The sequence below is a fragment of the Gigantopelta aegis genome, chromosome 7 (assembly GCF_016097555.1).
Source record: "Gigantopelta aegis isolate Gae_Host chromosome 7, Gae_host_genome, whole genome shotgun sequence".
Lineage (NCBI taxonomy): Eukaryota > Metazoa > Mollusca > Gastropoda > Neomphalida > Peltospiridae > Gigantopelta > Gigantopelta aegis.
In genome coordinates, this window is record NC_054705.1 from 12162736 (window position 1) to 12188646 (window position 25911).

General features: G+C 37.6%; 3 protein-coding genes across 3 annotated transcripts; 2 read left to right on the forward strand and 1 right to left on the reverse strand.

Moving 5' to 3' along the window:
* The first annotated feature begins 6343 nt into the window (after window positions 1–6343).
* LOC121377896 (tigger transposable element-derived protein 4-like) lies at window positions 6344–6850 on the forward strand. Its single transcript, XM_041505993.1, has one exon. It carries the CDS (start codon window positions 6344–6346, stop codon window positions 6848–6850), a length of 507 nt encoding a protein of 168 aa, XP_041361927.1.
* Window positions 6851–7118: 268 nt separating this feature from the next.
* LOC121377897 (jerky protein homolog-like) lies at window positions 7119–7784 on the forward strand. The gene has a single exon (XM_041505994.1). It carries the CDS (start codon window positions 7119–7121, stop codon window positions 7782–7784), a length of 666 nt encoding a protein of 221 aa, XP_041361928.1.
* A 4577-nt stretch (window positions 7785–12361) lies between these two features.
* On the reverse strand, window positions 12362–21440 carry LOC121376909. The gene is made up of 4 exons (XM_041504694.1): window positions 21315–21440; window positions 17557–17985; window positions 13228–13509; window positions 12362–12596 (listed from the first exon to the last, which is right to left on the reverse strand). Coding segments are annotated over exons 2-4 (693 nt in total). The 5' UTR covers window positions 17966–17985; window positions 21315–21440; the 3' UTR covers window positions 12362–12594.
* Window positions 21441–25911: the final 4471 nt, after the last annotated feature.

Sequence of the window (25911 nt, forward strand, 5' to 3'; positions counted from 1 at the left end):
CTGGAGTGAGGCTGTAGTCACATGTATCTTACTGGACGATGTTGTAGCCAATGAGGTGTTAATAGATGACAAAACATCTTGTGATGTTGACTGCTTCTGGAGTGAGGCTGTAGTCACATGTATCTTACTGGACGATGTTGTAGCCAATGAGGTGTTAATAGATGACAAAACATCTTGTGATGTTGACTGCTTCTGGAGTGAGGCTGTAGTCACATGTATCTTACTGGACGATGTTGTAGCCAATGAGGTGTTAATAGATGACAAAACATCTTGTGATGTTGACTGCTTCTGGAGTGAGGCTGTAGTCGAATATGTCTTACTTGATGGGAACAAATAATGAGATGCAGAACTGTTCCGGTACGAGGTTGTAGCTGATGATGTGCTACCAAATGACCAAACATCACGTGATGTCGGCTGGTTCTGGGATGAGACTGTTGTCAAAGATGTCTGTCTAGATGACCAATCATCACGTGATGTCGGCTGGTTCTGGGATGAGACTGTTGTCAAAGATGTCTCACTGGGTGGGTTCAGGTAGGTTGTAGCTGCTGAGGTGTTACTATATATTTCGTCACCATACAATGTCGACTCATCCTTGTATACCATTGCCAATCTTTGTTTGCTGGCAGTTGGTGACCGGTCAAAGCTGGAGGGGTCACTTGCTGGTCTGAAGTGATCTAGGAAGCATCTACGCATTTCCTCAAACTCCTCCAAACTCGATGCTACTACATGAATCTCCTGGACAGTGGATGATGAAATACTGGAAAGAGACTGCAATGCAGCTTCTATTGCCCAGTCTCTCGGAATAGCATCTAAAACAGTGGATAAGGATAAAATATTTTATGACACGTACCTTAGCACATTTGTAAACTATGGTTAATTATATTTAACATACCGTATATCGCTGTGTATTAGCAGACTCTGTGGATAAGCCTCTCAATATCTGGTACAAAAAGATTGATATGATGTATAAGCCAACTAAACTTTTATGTAGTTGAAATGGGCAAAAATATAGAATGGCCTTTATCAAGATAATATCAATCTCATGCAACAGTCAATTGTGGGAATTTCTTTTAGGTGAACCGATCGAAGTACAATGTACAAAACCTATTTTAATAAAGATAGCTAAAAAAGAATAAATGTTTATATAAAAAAATCTCCTAATGTGGGATAACATTATTCCGTTCTTTTATTTGTATCTTATTCAATTGAATCGCATAGACATCGCTAGCTGATAAATGTAGTTTAACTTTTATTTTTGCGGTGTAAATATTATTTAATACCCACGATAGATAATTGCAATGATGAACACTACCCTCTTCCGTTCCTTTTATAAGTGCCGGGTCATATCTCAAATAAAACATAGTTTTAATAATTTATTAGGAATTGCAGAATCAACAATGATGGTAAGTATAAAAATCATCAGTCCTGACCAATTAAATCTGCAACTGAGGACAAATTATCAGCAGTTATAAAAAAAATTAATGACTGTTCTGATCACGTGACACATTTTGTGCCAAATACTGGCACTACTTGTCTGTTTGCTTTTGCCGGAAATTGTTGACATGATTAAAATAAAATAAATTTGATTTCTTTTCTCAAATAAAATATAACTTTTATTGTGTGTTTCAAACAAACAAATGGAGACTGGTATGGGACTTAATAGAGGCTGTTAAAAATCAATGGTAAGGTTTTGAAGCCTAAAATGACCTACAAGTTTTTGTTAGTATCGTATTTCCGTACACGCCGATATTTTGTTATATTTTTGTAAGACATTTTTTGTTGACTCCATGTCTAAAAGTCTGCTAATACACAGCGATATATGGTATGGTTATTTTTCAATACATGGTAAAGAGACTGGGGGAGGGAGATAGGGGGAAAGAAGGAAGGAAGGAAATGTTTTATTTAACGACACACTCAACACATTTTATTTACGGTTATATGGTGTCAGACATATGGATAAGGACCACACAGATATATATTATAGAGGAAACCAGCTGTCGCCACTTCATGGGCTGCTCTTTTCGATTAGCAGTAAGGGATCTTTTATATACACCATCCCACAGACAGGACAGTATATACCACGGCCTTTGTTACAACAGTTGTGGTGCACCACAATGCGGCCACCAACGGGGATCGATCCTAAATCGACCGCGCATCAAGCGAGCGCTGTACCACTGGGCTACGTCCTGCCCCTAGGGGGAAAGAGATATAGAAAGAGATATAGAAAGAGATATAGAAAGAGAGAGTTGAGCCCAGGACAGAGTACTTGAACTACAATTGGATATAAGCACCAAAATAAGTTTGAATTAGTTAACTGTGTTTAACAAATTGAATGGCTGGGGTTGCAGTGACATCATTAATCTAAATACCAGACTTCTCCATTTAAAGAGAGCTATCACTCTTACTACCCATCACTTCCTGAGACTACTTCAAGAAGAGTAATATTTAGAACTGTAAGATCATTAATCTAAATACCAGACTTCTCCATTTAAAGAGAGCTATCACTCTTACTACCCATCACTTCCCTGAGACTACTTCAAGAAGAGTAATATTTAGAACTGTAAGATCATTAATCTAAATACCAGACTTCTCCATTTAAAGAGAGCTATCACTCTTACTACCCATCACTTCCCTGAGACTACTTCAAGAAGAGTAATATTTAGAACTGTAAGATCATTAATCTAAATACCAGACTTCTCCATTTAAAGAGAGCTATCACTCTTACTACCCATCACTTCCCTGAGACTACTTCAAGAAGAGTAATATTTAGAACTGTAAGATCATTAATCTAAATACCAGACTTCTCCATTTAAAGAGAGCTATCACTCTTACTACCCATCACTTCCCTGAGACTACTTCAAGAAGAGTAATATTTAGAACTGTAAGATCATTAATCTAAATACCAGACTTCTCCATTTAAAGAGAGCTATCACTCTTACTACCCATCACTCCCCTGAGACTACTTCAAGAAGAGTAATATTTAGAACTGTAAGATCATTAATCTAAATACCAGACTTCTCCATTTAAAGAGAGCTATCACTCTTACTACCCATCACTTCCCTGAGACTACTTCAAGAAGAGTAATATTTAGAACTGTAAGATCATTAATCTAAATACCAGACTTCTCCATTTAAAGAGAGCTATCACTCTTACTACCCATCACTTCCCTGAGACTACTTCAAGAAGAGTAATATTTAGAACTGTAAGATCATTAATCTAAATACCAGACTTCTCCATTTAAAGAGAGCTATCACTCTTACTACCCATCACTTCCCTGAGACTACTTCAAGAAGAGTAATATTTAGAACTGTAAGATCATTAATCTAAATACCAGACTTCTCCATTTAAAGAGAGCTATCACTCTTACTACCCATCACTTCCCTGAGACTACTTCAAGAAGAGTAATATTTAGAACTGTAAGATCATTAATCTAAATACCAGACTTCTCCATTTAAAGAGAGCTATCACTCTTACTACCCATCACTTCCCTGAGACTACTTCAAGAAGAGTAATATTTAGAACTGTAAGATCATTAATCTAAATACCAGACTTCTCCATTTAAAGAGAGCTATCACTCTTACTACCCATCACTTCCCTGAGACTACTTCAAGAAGAGTAATATTTAGAACTGTAAGATCATTAATCTAAATACCAGACTTCTCCATTTAAAGAGAGCTATCACTCTTACTACCCATCACTTCCCTGAGACTACTTCAAGAAGAGTAATATTTAGAACTGTAAGATCATTAATCTAAATACCAGACTTCTCCATTTAAAGAGAGCTATCACTCTTACTACCCATCACTTCCCTGAGACTACTTCAAGAAGAGTAATATTTAGAACTGTAAGATCATTAATCTAAATACCAGACTTCTCCATTTAAAGAGAGCTATCACTCTTACTACCCATCACTCCCTGAGACTACTTCAAGAAGAGTAATATTTAGAACTGTAAGATCATTAATCTAAATACCAGACTTCTCCATTTAAAGAGAGCTATCACTCTTACTACCCATCACTCCCTGAGACTACTTCAAGAAGAGTAATATTTAGAACTGTAAGATCATTAATCTAAATACCAGACTTCTCCATTTAAAGAGAGCTATCACTCTTACTACCCATCACTTCCCTGAGACTACTTCAAGAAGAGTAATATTTAGAACTGTAAGATCATTAATCTAAATACCAGACTTCTCCATTTAAAGAGAGCTATCACTCTTACTACCCATCACTTCCCTGAGACTACTTCAAGAAGAGTAATATTTAGAACTGTAAGATCATTAATCTAAATACCAGACTTCTCCATTTAAAGAGAGAGCTATCACTCTTACTACCCATCACATCACTCCCTGAGACTACTTCAAGAAGAGTAATATTTAGAACTGTAAGATCATTAATCTAAATACCAGACTTCTCCATTTAAAGAGAGCTATCACTCTTACTACCCATCACTTCCCTGAGACTACTTCAAGAAGAGTAATATTTAGAACTGTAAGATCATTAATCTAAATACCAGACTTCTCCATTTAAAGAGAGCTATCACTCTTACTACCCATCACTTCCCTGAGACTACTTCAAGAAGAGTAATATTTAGAACTGTAAGATCATTAATCTAAATACCAGACTTCTCCATTTAAAGAGAGCTATCACTCTTACTACCCATCACTTCCCTGAGACTACTTCAAGAAGAGTAATATTTAGAACTGTAAGATCATTAATCTAAATACCAGACTTCTCCATTTAAAGAGAGCTATCACTCTTACTACCCATCACTTCCCTGAGACTACTTCAAGAAGAGTAATATTTAGAACTGTAAGATCATTAATCTAAATACCAGACTTCTCCATTTAAAGAGAGCTATCACTCTTACTACCCATCACTTCCCTGAGACTACTTCAAGAAGAGTAATATTTAGAACTGTAAGATCATTAATCTAAATACCAGACTTCTCCATTTAAAGAGAGCTATCACTCTTACTACCCATCACTTCCCTGAGACTACTTCAAGAAGAGTAATATTTAGAACTGTAAGATCATTAATCTAAATACCAGACTTCTCCATTTAAAGAGAGCTATCACTCTTACTACCCATCACTTCCCTGAGACTACTTCAAGAAGAGTAATATTTAGAACTGTAAGATCATTAATCTAAATACCAGACTTCTCCATTTAAAGAGAGCTATCACTCTTACTACCCATCACTTCCCTGAGACTACTTCAAGAAGAGTAATATTTAGAACTGTAAGATCATTAATCTAAATACCAGACTTCTCCATTTAAAGAGAGCTATCACTCTTACTACCCATCACTTCCCTGAGACTACTTCAAGAAGAGTAATATTTAGAACTGTAAGATCATTAATCTAAATACCAGACTTCTCCATTTAAAGAGAGCTATCACTCTTACACCCCCATCACTCCCTGAGACTACTTCAAGAAGAGTAATATTTAGAACTGTAAGATCATTAATCTAAATACCAGACTTCTCCATTTAAAGAGAGCTATCACTCTTACTACCCATCACTTCCCTGAGACTACTTCAAGAAGAGTAATATTTAGAACTGTAAGATCATTAATCTAAATACCAGACTTCTCCATTTAAAGAGAGCTATCACTCTTACTACCCATCACTTCCCTGAGACTACTTCAAGAAGAGTAATATTTAGAACTGTAAGATCATTAATCTAAATACCAGACTTCTCCATTTAAAGAGAGCTATCACTCTTACTACCCATCACTTCCCTGAGACTACTTCACTTTGGCAAAACAACTCAAATAAATCTGTTTTGTTTGAGCTCACTGTGTGGTAAGCCGACTGTAATCGGTGTTTACAAAGTCGATGTGTGGCATGCAAATGAGATGGTGTGCACGTTACTACTGGTGAATCACAATACCTGACTACAAGATTTAAGAATGACATAATTAAGTTGAATAAACCTAACACCTAATGTTTTGTTTGCAATATATTGCTGTTAATCAGAGGCCATCTCAATAACATGTAACTCTCCGACTATTATTTTTAGAAGTACCGCCTGTGCGCTTGTACGCATGCGCACTCAACTATTGAGGCCCTATTCGATTGACGTGTTCAGGGCAATCATTGTTCTGTATCAATTACGTTATGTCGAGAAGCCTTGTTAGTAATTAAAAGATTACAGATCAATCGTCCTAGGCGGTGATGTTTTTAATAAATGTGACCGAGAAAGGGTTGTTGTTCACTTATTCATTAGATGCAGTGTACGCTATGTCTGTTAAACGCAAAAGAAACGATTTATCACTTGCTGATAAATACGAAGCTGTTAAACTTTTAGATCAAAAAATTTCACAAGCAGAAATAGCCAAAAAAATGGGCTGTTCCCAGTCACAGGTATGCAGAATTGCTGGCAAACGAGAGGATATTCGCACACGATACGAGTGTAATAAAACGAACCCCGAACGAAAACGGCTACGATCTGGCAAAGCAGAGGATGTGGAGGGCGCCTTGTCAGAATGGTTCGATAGTGCCAGGTCCAGAGATATCCCTGTGTCCGGTCCCATTCTCGCAGAAAAAGCAAAGGATTTGGCGAAACATCTCCATAAAGAAGACTTTAACCCCACCAACGGATGGCTTAGTAGATGGAAAGAAAGACATAACATCGTCTACAAACGACTGCATGGAGAAAAGAAAGATGCAGACCTGGTAGCAGCAGACAAGTGGACACAGACCGTTCTCCCAGATATACTAAAGACATACGAAGCAGACGACATCTACAACGCTGACGAAACTGGACTGTACTACCGAGCATTACCTGACGGAACATTAACTGTAAAATCGGAGACAGTGAGTGGGAGCAAAAGGCGATGGACAGGGTGACAGCAATGATAGCCTGCAACATGTCGGGAACTGACAAACGAAAACTTCTCGTCATTGGAAAGAGCAAACAGCCGAGGTGTTTCAGAGGGAAAAAGAGTCTTCCAGTGAAGTACGAAAATAGCCAGAATGCCTGGATGACGTCGGCTATCTTCAACAAGTGGTTGGAGGATTTCAACAAAGATATGCGCCTTCAGCGACGACATGTGGTGTTACTAGTTGACAACTGTCCTGCCCATCCACCAAATGAAAAGCTGGGAAACGTAAGCTGATGTTTTTGCCGCCGAGAACTACGTCTGTAATCCAGCCATGTGATCAGGGGATCATCAGAAACCTAAAAGGCCACTATAGAAGTCAGGTTGTTCACAAGATAATTGACGACATCGACGCCGATGACGAACTGAGCGCGAATAGCATTGCTAAAAAGTTAACTTTGTTAGATGCCATCCATATGCTGAGAAAAGCCTGGAACAACGTCACGTCGTCTACAATTGTAAACTGTTTTCGAAAAGGTGGCTTTTTCAAGCCAGATGTTCAGCAACCTGTAGAAAGTGACAACTCTGATGACACCAACTTCGCTGCACCGACTGGACTAACTAACGAGGCATTTCAACAATTCATCTCCCACGACGACACACTGGACTGCCATCAACCACAGACTGACGAAGAAATCTGTGCAGCGTTCACACAACAGGATTCAACATCAACAACGGTAAACGAATCAGATGACAGCGACAACGACGATCACGACTACCTACTGCCCGTCACCAACGGTGAGGTGAAGACAATACTCGGCAGAGTGAGGCGCTTTTTAGAAGAAAATGGGTGTGAGGACTTTGACAGGTTGTACCAGTTAGAAGATTTGTGTGAAACAACATCGGCTGCAAACCGCCGTCAGCGAACTTCAAGAAGAGTAATAATGACAAGAGTTCATTAACTGGATTCCTTGACATTTCAAATGACACGGACATTGATGTAAATAAAATGTTATATGATTATGTTTGTTTTCTAAAATTAAATGCTACATGTGTATGTATTAAGTTTTTAACAGAATAAATGTCCATACTGATTTTATTTATTATTTGTTGTACTTAGTATTAATTGTACATATGTAATATGATGGGTTGGAATTTTACTAGGGCGAGCAAAGGGGTGGATGGGGGGCGAAACATGCTTCCCGGAAAATGTAGCGGAATTTTTTTTACTGGTGGGGGAGGTCGTTAAAACAAAGATAACAAAGACCGTCAGTCAATTGTGTTAGAATGGTCATGCATGCAATGCAGACTGCTGGAACTGATAACGACTCACTAGCCGAGCTTAACTTTAATTGCTTAACAATAGCAAAGGGGATCACAAATAATACCAAAGCTTGCCATATCTTTTGGGATGGAAAGAACACCATATCAGCAAATTCATACAAGATCATTAATCTAAAGTTCACGTAATTCTATGGTAAGGCGCATTCGGTCAATCAACAGCCCGGTAATTCCGGAAACTGACGTCATTTTGTAAACACGTGTACCGATGAAACGTGAACTTTTTGATGGTTCTGTTGTTTCAAGTTTATCTCATTAACTACATGGCTAATACACTTTGTTTACACTAGTGGATGGTCAGTATTTTTTTTTAATACTCAAAGTTTGTGTTTTTAGAAAACGACGCCCAGTGACAGGCGTTGTTTTTTTGTTTTTAAAAAAAAAAAGATTTCTGGCCTGGCAGATTAAAACAAAAACGTCATGCTTATTATATATATTGATAGATATATATTTTTTTTAATTTATATATATCCAACTGCATGTGACATGTGTTAACTATAATAGTTCCGGTATGAAGTACCGCATTGTGCTAGACTGTCTCCCATGCCACTTTGTAGTTGGATGGCTGTTACAAAGTGAAAGTCGGTACTCTATCGGTTAATCGACTAACCCGGTTAATTGCACAAAATTGAGCAGCACCGAGGGTATGCAAATAAGCGGGTTTGACTGTATCTGAAATGGCTCCCCATAATTTAAGTTAGGGGAGCAATTAATCACTCCCCTAAAAACATTTTATTGTCACGGTCTGTAATTCCAAACTTCCCCTAGCTTACCCTGAAAAACCTATTGCAGCAGTCAAGATTAAATTTTCAATGCATCGACTGTCAAACAATTTCTAGTGTTGAGAATTGATTGGAATTTCATCATTGATCATCGGTTATAATCATTTGGACCAACAGATCAGCTTTTGATTATACGATCGATCAGAATTATATGAACATAAGGATTATAATTATAAGGACCAAGCACCCATTGTCATGTTCATAGGATATACCCTACAAATCACTAATTTTACAATTAATAACTATTTAAAATTATTTAATTTATGTACACATGAAAACAAACCCCAACAATTTAACATCAATTACATCCTCTAAACTGGTTGAACAATTATTGTTGACATTTTCCTGCATGATCAATTATGGATTTTCATAATACATCATCACATAGAGCCAAACCAATCAATTTGTTATTATTTTGTTAAATCATTGGAACATATCGCTAACTGTTCCAACATTGCTTGATAAAGAGAAACAGTAGAAACATGTATCTTAATGTGAAGCTCAATTTGTGAACAAGTCTATATCATTATAAATTCCCCAAAAGCAAGGTATAAAACATCTAGTCAAAATGGTTATGTGATTCTTTAAGCGATAAAATGACTAACTTGCAGAACAAGGATCTAGTTATGTCACCACTATTGTTTATATTTAAGGGAGCATGAAAACATTAGCGTCATAATGTAGCAATTAAATCGGAAAAGCCAAGTTTAACTTTGTACCTTAGAAGAAGAGAGTAACCCCAATGACATCATTCTACTGAAAGAAATAACAAGTTCACCACCTGGAGTTTAAAATATTACCTCCTTTATTTCAAGAATCCGAAAAGGGAAGCAACTTTCATTAAAGTAGATGGGCAACACACTACATGATATGACATTCGGTTCTAGATGCAGGAAATCAACCTGGTTTTTACACTACATGATATGACATTCGGTTCTAGATGCAGAAATCAACCTGGTTTTCACACTACATGATATGACATTCGGTTCTAGATGCAGGAATCAACCCAGTTTTCACACTACATGATATGACATTCGGTTCTAGATGCAGGAATCAACCGTTTTTAGACTACATGATATGACATTCGGTTCTAAATGCAGGAATCAACCCTGTTTTTACACCATAACGAGTTGCTCCCCCCCCCCCCTTTCAACACTGCATAATCAGTTCTGACCAATTCCAAAAAACTAAAATAAAGGGGCACTATTTTCAATGGAACTATATATGTGTCACCTACAGGCTGCTCATTGGACGGCGTAATGATATGATCCCTTTAAAATCATTTGGGAAACCCATGCAAATACACTTAACTTCCCACAGGCAGGATAGCACAAACCATGGCCTTTGTTGAACCAGTTATGGATCACTGGTCGGTGCAAGTGGTTTACACCTACCCATTGAGCCTTGCAGAGCACTCACTCAGGGTTTGGAGTCGGTATCTGGATTAAAAATTCCATGCCTCGACTGGGATCCGAACCCAGTACCTACCAGCCTGTAGACCGATGGCCTGCCACGACGCCACCGAGGCCGGTCTAGATCTACAGAAACTATAAAAGTCATATCCTGTGAAAAGTCATATTTTCACTGTATTTTAGCTACAGTGAAAATATAGAAATCGTATTTATTTTCTTGTAAAAGTGCATGATTAAATTATCTCCCTTTGTCTCGTTTCTTCGTATTTAAATTTGATGATTGCCAATGCATCTGACCGAATGTAAAAAATAAAAAATGTAATTTAAACAAATGTACCTATAAAAAATTATGACAAAATATATCAAACGAATTGAATACGAAGCTGCATAATGATGACACAATGTAGTGTCATCGAGTGTAAGTGTAAGAATTTAACGGCGTTCGACTCGTTTTGTTTTTGTGGGAGTTTGTAGAGGATCGCGTTGTCAGGTATGTTTGCACCGCAGTATTGTTAAATAAATGTTAATAAATATAATTTTTATTCAAATTTCTTTTTATAAAAGTCTATGGTCAAGTAAATATTCTGGCAAAGTTTCATAGGAAGAAATATATCATGACGTTACGTGTTTTCGATAGGATAAGCGAAAGATATTACCAAAAAGCGAAAGATATTGTCAAAAATTAGGAAATCTGTATATAATAAATAGACCATTTCATGGTGTTTTTCCAAATACGATTTTTATGTCAACTCGTGATGTGTGAAAACCATATTTTCGCTCATTGCTTCACAATTCGTGAAAATATGGTTTTTACACATCACTCGTTGAAAAACCCATGAAATAGCCTCTATATAGTTAATTAATAAAACGGTTAAATGTGACGGCCATTATATATAACGGGTGCAGCCATTTTGTACCATCCTAGTGAATACGCCCTCTGGTGAGCTGGTGGTTACTTAATACCTAACGTCTCACGTCAGGAATTAGTCTTCGAACTGAAGAAACAAAACATACCTGATTTTTGCGGATGCATCGCAATGTTCTGTAATAATAGCCATCCCAGAAAGCCAGTAACAATTATATATTTTTCAATACAAAATAAACCACCATTGTCAAAGTGTTGAAATAACTGTATTATATTTTGTACATAAATTAACCCATGTACTGAAATAATAATCGGAGTGTTTTCTTGGTTAATTGGCATTTTCTTTCCGTGGTCCGTGCCTGTGGTTCCTGATTGGCAGGTGTATATTTAGATGGTCTCCAGACGCTGTCTAGACACACTAAAAAGACGTGCCTCTTTTATTAAGATCACAGGGTATTGTGTTATAACCGCACGGATACCCCTCTATTCGTAATGGACATTACCAGCCGCCCTGCGTTATTACTGTAAGTAATTCTGTAAAACCCTTGCTTAAGTAGACTTTCCCATGTAAAATCACAAAACTGACCAATTACGTCGTCCCAAAGAAAAGAAAAGTGGTAGTTTTTGCTCGAACGTATCCTACCAATAAGCCTAATAATATGCATTTTTTTCTTTGCATTTAAAAAAAATAAAAAATACTATGACTTCATTTCGTTCTATTGATGTAAATTGAAATATATTTAGTTAAATAGTTTATTATACAATCAAGTCATTTATGTTGTTTTACAAGTCAGGTTGATGAAAGCGAAGCACCTTGTCGTAAATTAGAGCGTTTGTTTACATCATGTATAGAGGAGATGGACAGAGCTGACGTCACTTCGCCCCAAGCTATACCACCGGACGTCACAAAAACGAAACAAAATGGCTGCCCCCAGTTAGCAGAAATAATCATGTTTTTTTATTAACTCTAAAATTACACATTTTTCATTTGTTAAAGTGTCAGTATGTGTTGGTGGCCCAGGTATGCATCTTTCCAACACATAAGGCTCTTGTTTGAGTTGACCCTACCTTTAAGACACATGCATTTGCATAAATCAAGTATGAAGTGATTCTCAAACCTTTGTACAAAGTCACAGTGACCTTTATAGGTGGTTCCTTTGTATATATAATAATATGTATACATACCACCATAAGTGGTTGAACTAGAACTGATGGAATCTCTTTCTAACGTCAAATGATTTCTGCCTGAATCACACATCTTCTTAAATTCCTTTAAACTTGAAGCGCCCAAGTAAATATTTTCCAAGTAGTGTTTTTTATGATTTGCAAAGCACTTCATCAAAAAATGTATGGGGTCTTCTCTGCGAATATTTTCTGAAAAGAAGTTATTTTTAAAAGAATGAACATGAATAATGAAATTATTCAAATTGCTGGTACATTGTTATCGATTTAAAGTTCCAATGCCATATAACCATAAATAAAATGTGTTGTTTGTGTCGTTAAATAAAACATTTCCTTTCCATTTAAAGCTTTAAGTGTGTGCGCGTGTGTGGATTGTGCCATGGTTAAATCCTTAGTTTGCCCTACAACTTTTATATCAAAAGCTGTGGTATATGCTGTCCTGTCTATATAATAAGATCTCTTGCTGTGAGAATTACCAAATGTTTGAGATCCAATAGCCAAAGATTAATATACCAATGTACTCTAGTGGTGTTAAATAATTGTTTTTATAATTTCAATGGATGATCTGCAGAACCCATTTTAAATATGGTTTCTTTGAAGAGCATTATCTTAAGACCGTGCTTATAGAAAAGTATACGGTGTGTGGCTGGGTGATAGGGTTGTGTCATATGATATTTTTTATGCTACTTGAAGTGGGTGAGTTTGTAATCCAAGGAGGTACCTCTTCTGAATAACTTAATGCATTAACAGGTTACCTGGACACGAAATGACATAGGCTCATGTTAGATCTCATAATGTAAAACGAATGTACGATGTGACGTACATATTTTCATTCTGTTAATCACAGCAATGGCGTCCGTGAGTGCCATGATTCGCGGGAACTGTGAAGCCCAGGATGTTTTTGGTTCTTCATAATTTGGAATCTTGATCATGGTCCTGCAGTTTGGACATTGAAAAGACTTTCTGCGTGCACTAGTCTTGATATGATTTTGCAAACACTGTAGACAAAACGTGTGTCCACAGAAGAGTCCGCGTGGATCTGTAAAAACATCTAGACACAGGTTGCAGCAAACCTCAACATCAACGGAGGGTGTCTTGGTTATTTCTAAGGAGAGAAAAAGTGTAGTGTCAGCAAACAAACATCTCAAATTTAAACGACAAAACAGTGATACGAGATCAGGGCCGTATCTGCGGAGTCGAATGGGCATTTGGCAAAATAGTGGATGATTCCGTGTATTGCTATCTAGTTGACACTCAAAATGAGACTACAGTAATACATTGTTATAATTTACACAAACTTCACTTGACATTATAATCCAGTTAAATTGAAATATCATATTATATATTATTTAATATTTTTAATTAATTTAAACAAATCACGATGTGTGTATTTAAAAACTGGACCATCTACATGTAAATCGTCGTCCAAATTATTTCGGACGACAACAATAAACGTATTTTTATTAGAAAATACAACCCACTAATTTTATCGAGTATAGATAACTAATTAACCAAATAAAGCCATAGTACATTTTGTCCAACCCCCTTACAGTCCTGAAGAGGCAGTTCACATTTTGTCCAAACTTACTGTCCTGAAGAGGCAGTTCACATTTTGTCCAACCCCCTTTCTGTCCTGATGATGATGATGATAACTTGTTTAACGTGCCCATATACCACTAGGGTTTCGAACACGCCCATCCCGAGTCCGACCTCCGATAAGATCGGTGACCTGACTCGGGATGGAGGGGGGGTAGAGTTGAAAATGGGCAGAATTTTGAAAATAGCAATTAGTAAAAAAGTTAATGGAATACATTTTTTTTTTTAAAGAAAAAACCAAGTTACAAGCCAAAAATAAAAATAATTGACTGCTCGGCCGAATATTTATATATACTACTCAAAAGAATTTAAGGGTCAAAAATGTATAACCAAATAAGTTTCAGAGTGTATTAGATTGATGATGTAAACTACACCAAAAATTTAATTTATTGTTCCATATTTACAAAAAAACACAAATAAACGTCACTGTATACAAGAAAGTCACATGACATGCTGTCAAAGTTGAAGGTTGTCAAACATGGATTTTACACATTAGAACATTCGTTTAATAGTGTGTGAATCCACCCCTGGCGCGAATACACTCGACACATCGTTGCCTCATGCTGTTGATCAGACGTCTGAAGAACTCTTGGGGAATGGCCTGCCACTCTGCCATAAGAAGTTGACCCAGATCATGAAGGTTGGCCGGAGGGGCATGGTTATCCCGAACTCTCCTGCCTAATTCGTCCCAGGCGTTCTCTATTGGGGCCAAGTCAGGCGAATATGCTGGCCAATCTATCCTGGCGATACCTTGTTGTCTGAGAAAGTCCGTTACCACCCTGGCGCGGTGGGGTCTGGCATTGTAATCCTGCAGAACTGCCCCGCCGCCAATCTGCTGAAGGCCTGGGAGAACCAACGGCCGGATAATCTCATTCAGATAGCGGATTCCATTCAGATTGCCATCCACCACAAAGAGGGGGGTCCTGTGGTGGATAGAGATGCCGCCCCACACCATGACGCTGCCACCACCGAACCGGTGACGTTGTCTAACGTTAACGTCAGCGAAGCACTCCCCAGGACGTCTGTAGACACGAACCCGACCGTCGTTGAACTGGAGAATAAACCTGGACTCATCAGTGAACATCACTCGACCCCACTGAACACGTTGCCACCGCAGATGAAGCGTGCACCAGTGACGTCTGGCCGTTCTGTGACGTGGCAGGAGTGGTGGTCGAACAGCCTGGCGACGGCAGCGTAGATTATTGGCTCTCAGACGATTGCGTATGGTTTGATCAGACACTCAAGTTCCAGTCGCAGTCCGCAGATTGTCACGTAATCGGCGTGCAGTGGTTGTGCGTTGACGTAGAGCCATATTGGTGATGTAGCGGTCCTCTCTATTTGTAGTGCTTCGGGGTCTTCCCGAACGTGGACGATTTCGAACAGAATTCGTTGCTTGGTACCGTTGCCACAGTCGGCCAACGACACTCTGACTGACACCAAGTCTCAGAGCAACATTTCTTTGCGTATTGCTATCCTGAAGCCAAGCAATAGCCCTTCCTCGATCTTCGATAGTCAGTTGACGTCGTACCATTGTCGAATTTGGAGTGTGCACCGTACACGAACGCAAGCTCCAATTATACGGAAATTCAGCATTGGGAACATGGAATACACATGCAAAGCGTGCAAATGAAGCGCTTTGTGAAAAAGCAAGTTATGGGCACTTAGCAGACCTTTCGCTTTCGCCCTAATTTACGTGCAAATGTAAGCATGTTTTCGCCATTAGAACTAGTCGACAGTGTCAATGACAGTGGATTTTAATTCATTTATGGGTTGCTTAGACCCACTTTCGTCAAAATGGAACAATACCATGCGTGACATTATGGTCTAGCTAATATAATTGACATTCAGAAAATAATGTCGAAAATATCGTCTGACCCTTAAATTCTTTTGAGTAGTATAATTTGGAGCATTTTAGAAGGACAGTCCAAAATTAAATAAGAGAAAGAAGAGAGGATCGGATTATTTAATAATTAAAAAAAAAGAGAGTAATTATGACAACCTTTTGAACGCAGATCTAAAAGTTTAAAGTCCGATCGATATGTCAACGTGAGTGGCCTCGTTAAGGCCGTTTGGGTGCACAGCTTATAGGGACGAGATGGGTTGCATCCCGTCAAGAAAACCCTATGTAAATCGTCGTCCAAATTATTTCGGACGAAACAATAAACTTATTTTTATTAGAAAATACAACCCACTAATTTTATCGAGTATAGATAAATAATTAACCAAATAAAGCCATAGCATATTTTGTCCAACCCCCTTACTGTCCTGAAGAGCAAGTCAACATTTTGTCCAACCCCCTTTCTGTCCAGAAGAGGCAGTTCACATTTTGTCCAACCCCCTTACTGTCCTGAAGAGGCAGTTCACATTTTGTCCAAACCCTTCTGTCCTGAAGAGGCAGTTCAGGTCACTAGACTGTGTCCTAAGGACAGAGTGCTTGAACCTCAACTGGACATAGGCACGTCAAATACTTATAAGCAAGTATAGTGATACTAATTTAAAATGGATCAAATAACTAATAAAAGTGTAAAGAAACCAAACTATTTAGCCAACATTAAGTGTAGTTGAGAGTTTGAAATTGTGACGTGGAATCAAAGATATAAAGAAAAATAAATGCCTTTTCTCACACAAGTTGATGATTGGCTGGTGATGGCTTGGCCAACAGAGCCATACAATCCAATGAAATAAGCATGACTGAAATTGATTGCTTTGTTACCTACAACTTAAGTGACACTGGTTGTTCTGTGGCATACAAGTAACGAAAAGTTAGGTTGTAAAAAACATTTAAATAGTTTTTTGAGGCCATGTAAAAGTTAGTTTGTTTTATTTAATGACACCACTAGAGCTCATCGATTTATTTACCATCAGCTATTGGATGTCAAACATTTGGTATTTTTTACATATAGTATTAGAGGGAAAACATACCACAGCCTTTAACAAGTCGTGGTGTACTGGCTGGAATGAGAAATAGCCCAATGGGTACACCGACAGGAATCAATCCTAGACCGATCAAGCATCATGCGAGCGCTCTACCACTGGGCTACATCCCACCTCTTGAGGCCATATAAGAAATGAAAAGCTTGTGATACCATTTGTCTTACAGCTCGCTTTCGCTTGTTAGATTTCTCGCTCCAGCCAGTGCACCACGACTGGTACATCAAAGGCTGTGGTAAATGCTATCCTGTCTGTGGGATGGTGCCTATAAAAGATCACTTGCTGCTAATCGAAAAGAGTAACCCATGAAGTGGCGACAGCAGGTTTCCTCCCTCAATATCTGTGTGGCCCTAAACCATATGTCTGATGCCATATAACCATAAATAAAATGTGTTGAGTGCATCGTTAAATAAACCATTTCCTTCCTTCTTTTACTCGTTAGATACATTTTCAAACAACTCGTAAGATAAAAATGATCTAACAGACACTCATGTAGTATATTATCTACCTGTGCGGTAAATAAATATAGGTTGCCCGTCAGACTGGTGGTTGTTTAATAGCATGCAAAAAGAAAAAAAGATCAACTCAATCGACACAAATATAACAAATATATATGGATACATACCACTGACAAGAAGTGGCATTACGAGAGACTGCACTTGGAATTTTTCAGCTTTACTTAATACATCAAGATACAACTTGTCGAGATCTTCGGTGGACAAATTAGAAGACTCCACAATGACGTGAAACACATGGGTGTATGGAAAACCATGTTTTCCTAGATGTTTACTAATGACTGTGTTTGGCTCCAGCTGGCGGTGAATCTTTTTAACATCATGTATCCAATCTGCAGTTTTAATACCTGCATTACGACAGAATGACAGACACAGTTCACTCGCTGGGCTCATATCTGGATTTTCTCTCGTTACAAGCACATCGGCATGTACGCCTAAAATATCGCCATCTGTAATAGTAACTTTTAAACCAGCTGAAGACTTAAAAACAGCATCCTGTGGTGGGTTATTTGCCGCCATCTTTTAATTCTTTGTGCGTACTGAAATTAAAACAATATCCACATTCACACAAATATTTTAATATGGGAATAAGTCGTATATGCCTATTAACAGATTCTGTACATTAAAAACGTATCTACCATCTACAGATTAAAAGGTATTTGTATTTAAAAGAAAGATTGACCTATCTATGCCTAATTGGCGGTGAACTGCCCCCAATTAACACCCCCCCCCCCCCCCCAGCTCCCAATATTCTATCTAACATACACGTCCCACCGACCCCGTCAAAACGTCCTGTCTGCCCCTGGGGTTTTTTAATTTGTATTTTTATTACTCATTTCATTTATTATATGACTAACTTTGGTTGTTAGATTTTTATTGTTGCCGTAGTTGTGGACTATTTTTGTTGTAGTTTTCTTGGAGAGAATTTGGGGCAGGGAGAAGCAATGGAATAGGCATTCATTAACAACAAATGTTATCAGGTTTCTAACATGCTGAAATATCAGGTAGGCCTTTGTGTTATCGGGTCAATGGACGAGTATTTGCATGAGAAGCAGTTTCAACTCGTCATCATTGAAAAAATGTTTCGATTACGAATTTACGTTGTTAAACGTTGCTGCGTCCAGTCAAACCTCTCCTATTATTAGTTAGCTAAGGCCCTAATTCGCATATACTTATGGCCAGATATAAGGGAACACACAAAACAAAACCCCTCATCTATAGTGACAGGAAGCTATCAGCATGTTACTGACATTCAACCCCACATTAGTTACATTCAGTCCCATTTTATGTTTTTTTTTTTTTTCATACAGACATAACTACGCTAGTACTGAATTTAATCTGATCTGATCACGTGTTCCTCGACTTGTTCTATCAGTATATTTACAATTAAAGGGACTGTCCTGAGTTTGTTGCCATAAAGTTAAATTTTGTTTTGTTTAACGATACCACTAGAGCACATCTGTGTATCAATCATCGGCTTTTGGATGTCAAACATTTGTTATTTCTAAAATATAGTCATAGAAAGGAAACCTGCTACATTTTCCCATTTGTAGCATGGGACCTTTAAATATGCACCATCCCACAGACAGGATAGTACATACCATGGTCTTTGATATATCAGTTGTGGTGCACTGGCTCAAACAAGAAATAGCCCAATGGACCTACCGACAGGGATCAATCCTAGACTGACCGCACATCGGGCGAGCCCTTTACCAATGCCATTGTTAAAGGAAGGGACAATTAAGCATTTGGCCTGGTATGCATATTCAACAATATATAATGCACTTTATTGCTTAATATCAACAAGTATAATTGTATAGTTAATTAATAAAACGTTTAAATGTGACGGCTATGATATATAACGGGCACAGCCATTTTGTACCATCTCAGTGAGTACGCCCTCTGGCGAGCTGGTGGTTACGTAATACTTAACTCGTAACGTCAGGAATGAGCCTTAGAACTAGAGAAACACAATTTACCTGGTTTTTGCGGGATAATAAATAGTCATACATTGCAATGTTCTGTAATAATACACATCCCAGTAAGACAGCCAATAAGTATATCCAGCATTATATACATGTATATTATTTTTCAATACAAAATAAAATACCATTGTCATAGTGGCTACACAACAAGTTGAAATAATTAACAATGTTTTGTCCATGCATTAACCTACGCATTGAAATGCTACACGGAATGTTTTCTTAGTTAATTGGTCTATGCTGTTAGCTGCTTCTACCTGTGATTCCTGATTGGCAGGTGTGTATTTGATTGGTAAACAGACAAGCCAATTAATTGATGCTGTCTAGACACAAAAATACACACCGGTATTGTGAAATATTACCTGTCGCCCCTAAAATGGTAATGGACATGGTTTATTACTGTAAATAGTTCTGTAAAACTACTGATTAAGTAGACTTTTCCATCTAAAACCACAGAACTGACCAATTACGTAGTCCCAAAGAAAAGAAAATTATCACTTGAGTATCGTGGGTTGTCATTTTTGCTCCAGCGTAGCATATCAATAGGCCCCAAGCTATCCCACCGGACATCACAAAAACGAAACAAAATGGCTGCCCCCAGTTAGCAGGAATAATCATGGTTTTTTTTTAACTCTAAAATTACGCGTTTTTCATTTGCTAAAGTGTCAGTATGTGTTGGTGGTCCGGGTATGCATCTTTCCAACACATAAGGCTCTTGTTTGAGTTGACCCTACCTTTAAGCTGACGCAGACTAACAGAATCGTTTTACTCATTAGAAGTGCATATTATAATTAATTACTCTTTTTTTTTTAGTCAGCATACAATATCAGTGCAATCTAATTAAAATTAGCTCCACTATTACATGTGGATCTAAGAGCAGCCTGTTGAAGCTCATGTCCAGTTGACCTTTCATTCTACCAATCAAAACCTTACTTGCAAAATCATGCCAGTCATTTGAAAAGAATTTGAAAACAATCGGAATTGTGCCGAGGGTATACGAAATGATTCGGGTGAATTACGAAGTACCATATGCGGGAAATTAATTGCAATATAAAATTTTATATAAAATTTGTTTAAAGACGAAAAAACCCACCATGATGGTATATAGCCATAAAATCTGTTTATACTAGAATACAATCCAGAGTTTATTACTGAAATAGACCAACAAGTTCACCTATTGCATAAATAGTCTCACCCGATATTTTTAGAATTTGCATGCTCCTGAATAACGCTATAAAAGACGAAGTGTAATTGGTCGATATTTAAATTGTTATTTATAGATGAAATGTCACCTGGACATGTGAGTCCACGCAATGCTGTTAGATCTACTGGTAGACCCAGTAGAGCTAATTTTAATCAGATTGATATCAGTGGCTTTATAATAAATGTGATTCTGATTGTGCTATATATTTTTTCCGTAAGTTCGAAATTATTCGGAGAGAAAATTTATACAGTTTGGGCTACTACAAACATCATAAGAGTACTAGACAGCGGGCGAGGGAAAACCTCATATGAGGCAAAAATGATAGAGCTATTCGGGCAAAATGTGTATTTCCATTTTTCTACCCTCAAAATGAGTTGTTAGGCATGTAAAAATGGTAGTTGAAAACCCTATTCTCGGAACCAAACGGGTACTTCCACGCCTGGCCACCATTGTTTATCATGTGACGCAGTGAAGCTTTTCCTTAGTTACCTATGGTTTGATAGTGAATTGAGGCAACTTTCGTCGATCATTTACAGCAGTTAACGTCCAAGATGCCTAAAACATGTTGTGCAGTTGGCTGCATAGATCATAATATAATGTTAAAAAAAAATATTGTTTTATAAATTTCGAAAAGAAGAGACTAGACGTCGCTTCTGGGAAGATGCACTAAAACGTGACAAACCTGATGGAACGCTATGGCTTCCCACACAGAATGCAACTATGTTGACTTTAATGTTGCTGCTTGTCGACACTAATCGACATTAATAGACGTGTTTTTCCGATTGTCGCCCAGCAGTTTATGACATTGTTGATAGATGGTGTAACCGTACAGCCGCCATTAAGGGAGTGAAATTCACGCCACAATAACATGTGACGGCATTGCAGCTGGGTGCAATTTCAGTCTTTATGACTTTTTTGGAACGTTTTGCAAAAGCAAAACTAGTCTCGGATAATTCAACCTCATTTAAAGATTGTATATTCATATCAATTTCGGTGGAAATTTGTGAATGATTAAAAACATAAATAATATAAAACACCTATACACGCCAATACAAAAGCATATAGCAAATAAATTAAGCGCACGTAAGTGTAAATAATTGTGATTGTTATTAAGTGAAACTTTATAGAATGTATCCTAAAATATAGAAAAGTATTTCAATTATGTACATTTGTAGAAAACGTGGTGTATCATTTCAAAAAAGAGAGAAAGACTGACCGTAAATCTAGAGTAGTTGTCAACGTTTAGCTGTTACTATTATTAGCTCTGGGATATTCCAGATGTGATCACATGGGGTTGAAGTGGGGCGCAGTTAACACTGTCAAATATTTATCTCTTATTTATTTTTATTTTATTTTTGTATACATACGAGTTATTATGGTGTTAAATGTGTGCGATAAAAAGATAAATAATTTACTAACGTAACCAATCTAATTACATGTAATAGTGGAGCTAATTTTAATTAGATTGCTGACGTAACATGCATGCATGCCATACCGAAAATAGTCAATTTGGTTTTTTTTATATAATTTTTTTTTTTATTATTTATTTATTTTATTATTAATTAATTAATAAATAATAATTTAAAAAAAAAAAAAAAAAAAAAAAAAAAAAAATTATTTATTATTTTATAATTACAATATATATTTTTAAAATTATTATCTTTTGTTTCTTGGATAAAAATTTAAATTAAATTAATCATCCACAATATACAACACTAAATTACCCCGAAAATGCGCCTCTGATTAGTCATAAAATGTTCTATATACTAGTTAATTACAAAACGAACCCCTTTGACACTTACTGGTGATGCCCAAGACAAGTACTTGTGAACAAAATAGGAGCTTAGGCTGGCGGGGGGTGGGGGCATCTGATACCCTCGTCCGCTGAGGCTAAAATATTGTTTTAAAGTTCAATATATTAGACTATACAAGTGTCCAGGGAAATTATATTTGCTTGCATAAGTTTAAATTATTTGTTATGCTTTTATATTCGCGTGTATATATACGTTTTATTATTTACGTTTTCAATAATTAATAAATTTCCACCAACCTTGATATGAATCTACAATCTTTAAATGCGGTTGTATTATTCGACATACAGGTTTTGCTTTCACAAAATGTACTAAAAAGGTAATAAATACTGAAAATTCACCCAGATGTAATGCCTTCACGTATTATTGTGCGAGTTTCACTCCCTTAATGGCGGACCTATCACGTGATTATAAACATGGCCGTGCACAGTACTTTGACGTCACTGGCCAATAAACCCGTCTATAGCAACCAAATTGGTTAAAGCATGTGCAATGATAAAAATTCCACATTATACTGTAAATAAAATACACAATTCCATCGACTTCCATGAAAAAGAAGAAGAAGAAACCAGTTCTTGAATAAAGAGTATACAGTACTCTTTTTATCATCAAATTTGTGTGGTCCTCATTTTTCATTTAATCTAATTTTAGAGTTGCTTGGACAAAATTATTTCATTATTTCATGAAACGGGTTTTTTTTTAAGAATAAAAGAATGTATTCAGTGGAACATTTTCACTGTTGCCATTACATCTATATAATAAGAATGACAATAATAATACTGTAATTTGCAGTTCATTTAGCAGAAATTTGACATCTAAAGCCGATTATTAATAAATCAATGTGCTCTAGTACTGTCGTTAAACAAAATAAACTTATAACTTTTAAAAGAAAGAACGAATAAACTTGATGAAGTTTGGAAACCACTGGCACCGTTTCCGGTATACCAACACGCGGTTGTACTATACCAAATAAACTCCTATAGGCGACAATGTTAACCTATTTAGTTAAAAACACTATATTATGGGTAAATTCCCTACATTTGCTTTGTCATGTCCACCCCATGGATCCGCAACTAAAATTTTCCTAGGTCATAAACGAGTTTATTATTTGTGTAGGCAAAATGCAAGATGACGTTTGGGCGCAGTGGCGTAGCGTGGGTTGCCAGCGCCCAGGGCAAGGCAAGTATTGCGCCCCCTAACCAGTGGACCGTTAGCACTCCCTGAGTCCCTTCCACCAGTCCAGAATTTTGCGCCCAGGGCAACCGCCCCGGTGCCCAAGCTACGACATTGTTCGGATGTATTTTTTTTGCTGGTTTTTTTTTTTTCTTCTAAATTGTAGAGAAAATATGATGTTGAATTTTAAAAAGATGAAAGTAAAACATGGTACAGTGCGTCAAATATAAGTTTTAAAATAATACATTTGATAGCAGGGGCGGATCTAGACATTTGTAAAGGGGAGAGGGGTGACACACAATTATAATAGGATCAAGCTGAGTTTGTGCAAGGCAAATGAGCCGAGATCCGAAATACTCGTAATGAAGACAAGAAGAGACGCGTTTTCAGGACAGTTTACCCCCCCCCCCCCCCATGTCCAGACCACGGTACGGCCCTGCGTTTAACGGGAGCTGGTACAGGAAATAGGTACTGGGGAAAAATATCGTCTGAGTTTTTTTGCTGCATACATTTGCATATATCAAAAAATATGCAGACTCGTCTTAATAGAACGCCACCACTAAAACACATTGATTTATTATTCATCGGCTATTCGATGTCAAACATTTGGTAATTCTGACAAGTAGTTGTTAGAGGAAACCCGCTACATTTGTTTCCTAATGCAGCAAGGGATCTTTTATATCCGCTTTCCCACAGACAGGAAAGCACATACCATGGTCTTTGACCAGCTGTAATGCACTGGTTGGAACCAGAAGAAAAACAAATCAGTTGAATGGATCCACCGAGGTGGTTCGATACTGTGACGCTGGCACCTCAAGCGAGCACGCAACCGACTGAGCTAAATCCCGCCCTAAGTGGATCAAATGACACAGGTAACAAAACTGGCTATCACTGGATTAATAAAGGGAGTTAATTTGTTAAACACTTTACGTGCAAAACGTAACTTACGATGTTTAGTGAAATTGGCTCCTGGCAGATTCGGGCATTTTTATTTAAGTCGGGCAAAAACCAGCCCCCCCCCCCCCCCCCCATACACACACACCCCTACAGAAATGTGAGCTCGTACTCCAATGACAAACATCGGGACGACCTGAAAACGAATACTAGCACTTCTTTCGTAGACTTCTGTATCATAGTGACACTGCTATTCTGAACAAGGAAATATTGTTTTGATTGTAAGTTTAGTCGTTATAGACTCGTTAATAGACTGTATTGGCCTGAAACATCTTAAAATGGCAGCAAACTCAACTAGAACAGTTTCTTTAAATAGTAAAGAGTAAAAGCGAACACAGTACCTGAATTCTCCACCCAGACGTGTGAACAACGAAATAACCACTGTTGGTACGATTATGTGTCGGCCATTACAGAAAATACCGAAACCGAAACTGAGAAAGGGCGGATTGGGGGATTTCTCCAGCTGTTAAATTTCCGAGAAAATTTAAAACCAAATTGTAGAATAATGGCACATTGTCATGTTCACACACATGCACATAGACTAGACTATCTCACTCTGACGTCGTCGAATACAACATGATGACACATATTTTAGTGACGTTCGCCGCTTGCAATACATATTAGGTGGTACGCTAGTTAAAATGTCGGATGCTCAGTATTTCAGTTATATATGGCAGTCAGTTAACCTAAGTGTTCCTGGCAACCCCCAGTATTAACTAGTTATTTGCAAGTAAAGGCACAAGTAAAGGCACAGGTAGATGTAGGGCCTACTCCTTTTCATACCCGGATTCAGTTAAAGATATTTTAAAGTGAGATGCAACTCAGACGATGCACTGATGCTATCTATAGTTAAGACATTTTACAAATTGCCGCATCCAAGTTTATTTATAGGTGTAAAATTAGTTCAAAAAGTCGCCAGAGTGCACCATATGACGTCTAGGTTTCAAACTATTTTTTTTTTTTGGGGGGGGGGGGGGGGACTAGGATGCCCCCAGACCCCCCTACAACACTCGCACCTTCGGTGCTCGACTGTAAATTTGGAATCCACATCAAAAATGGCTGGGTACGCCCCTGCCAGTTCTGTTTGGTACATGAAAGGTCCACCACATCGCTATAGTTTCGCAATGCTCGCTTCTCTACATTATCTAGGTCAACTACAAACTCAATAGCCAGCTTTGATTTTCTTCATTTAGCGGGACACCCAGTGGAAATGGAACTTTACTTGATTTGCGCAGGCGCTGAGCTTCTCACGTGATTTTGAACAAATTTAACTGTCTTGATTAAAGCCACACGCCCTAGTTCCATCCAGCGAAAATAAATTATAATTTTGGTTAATCTACA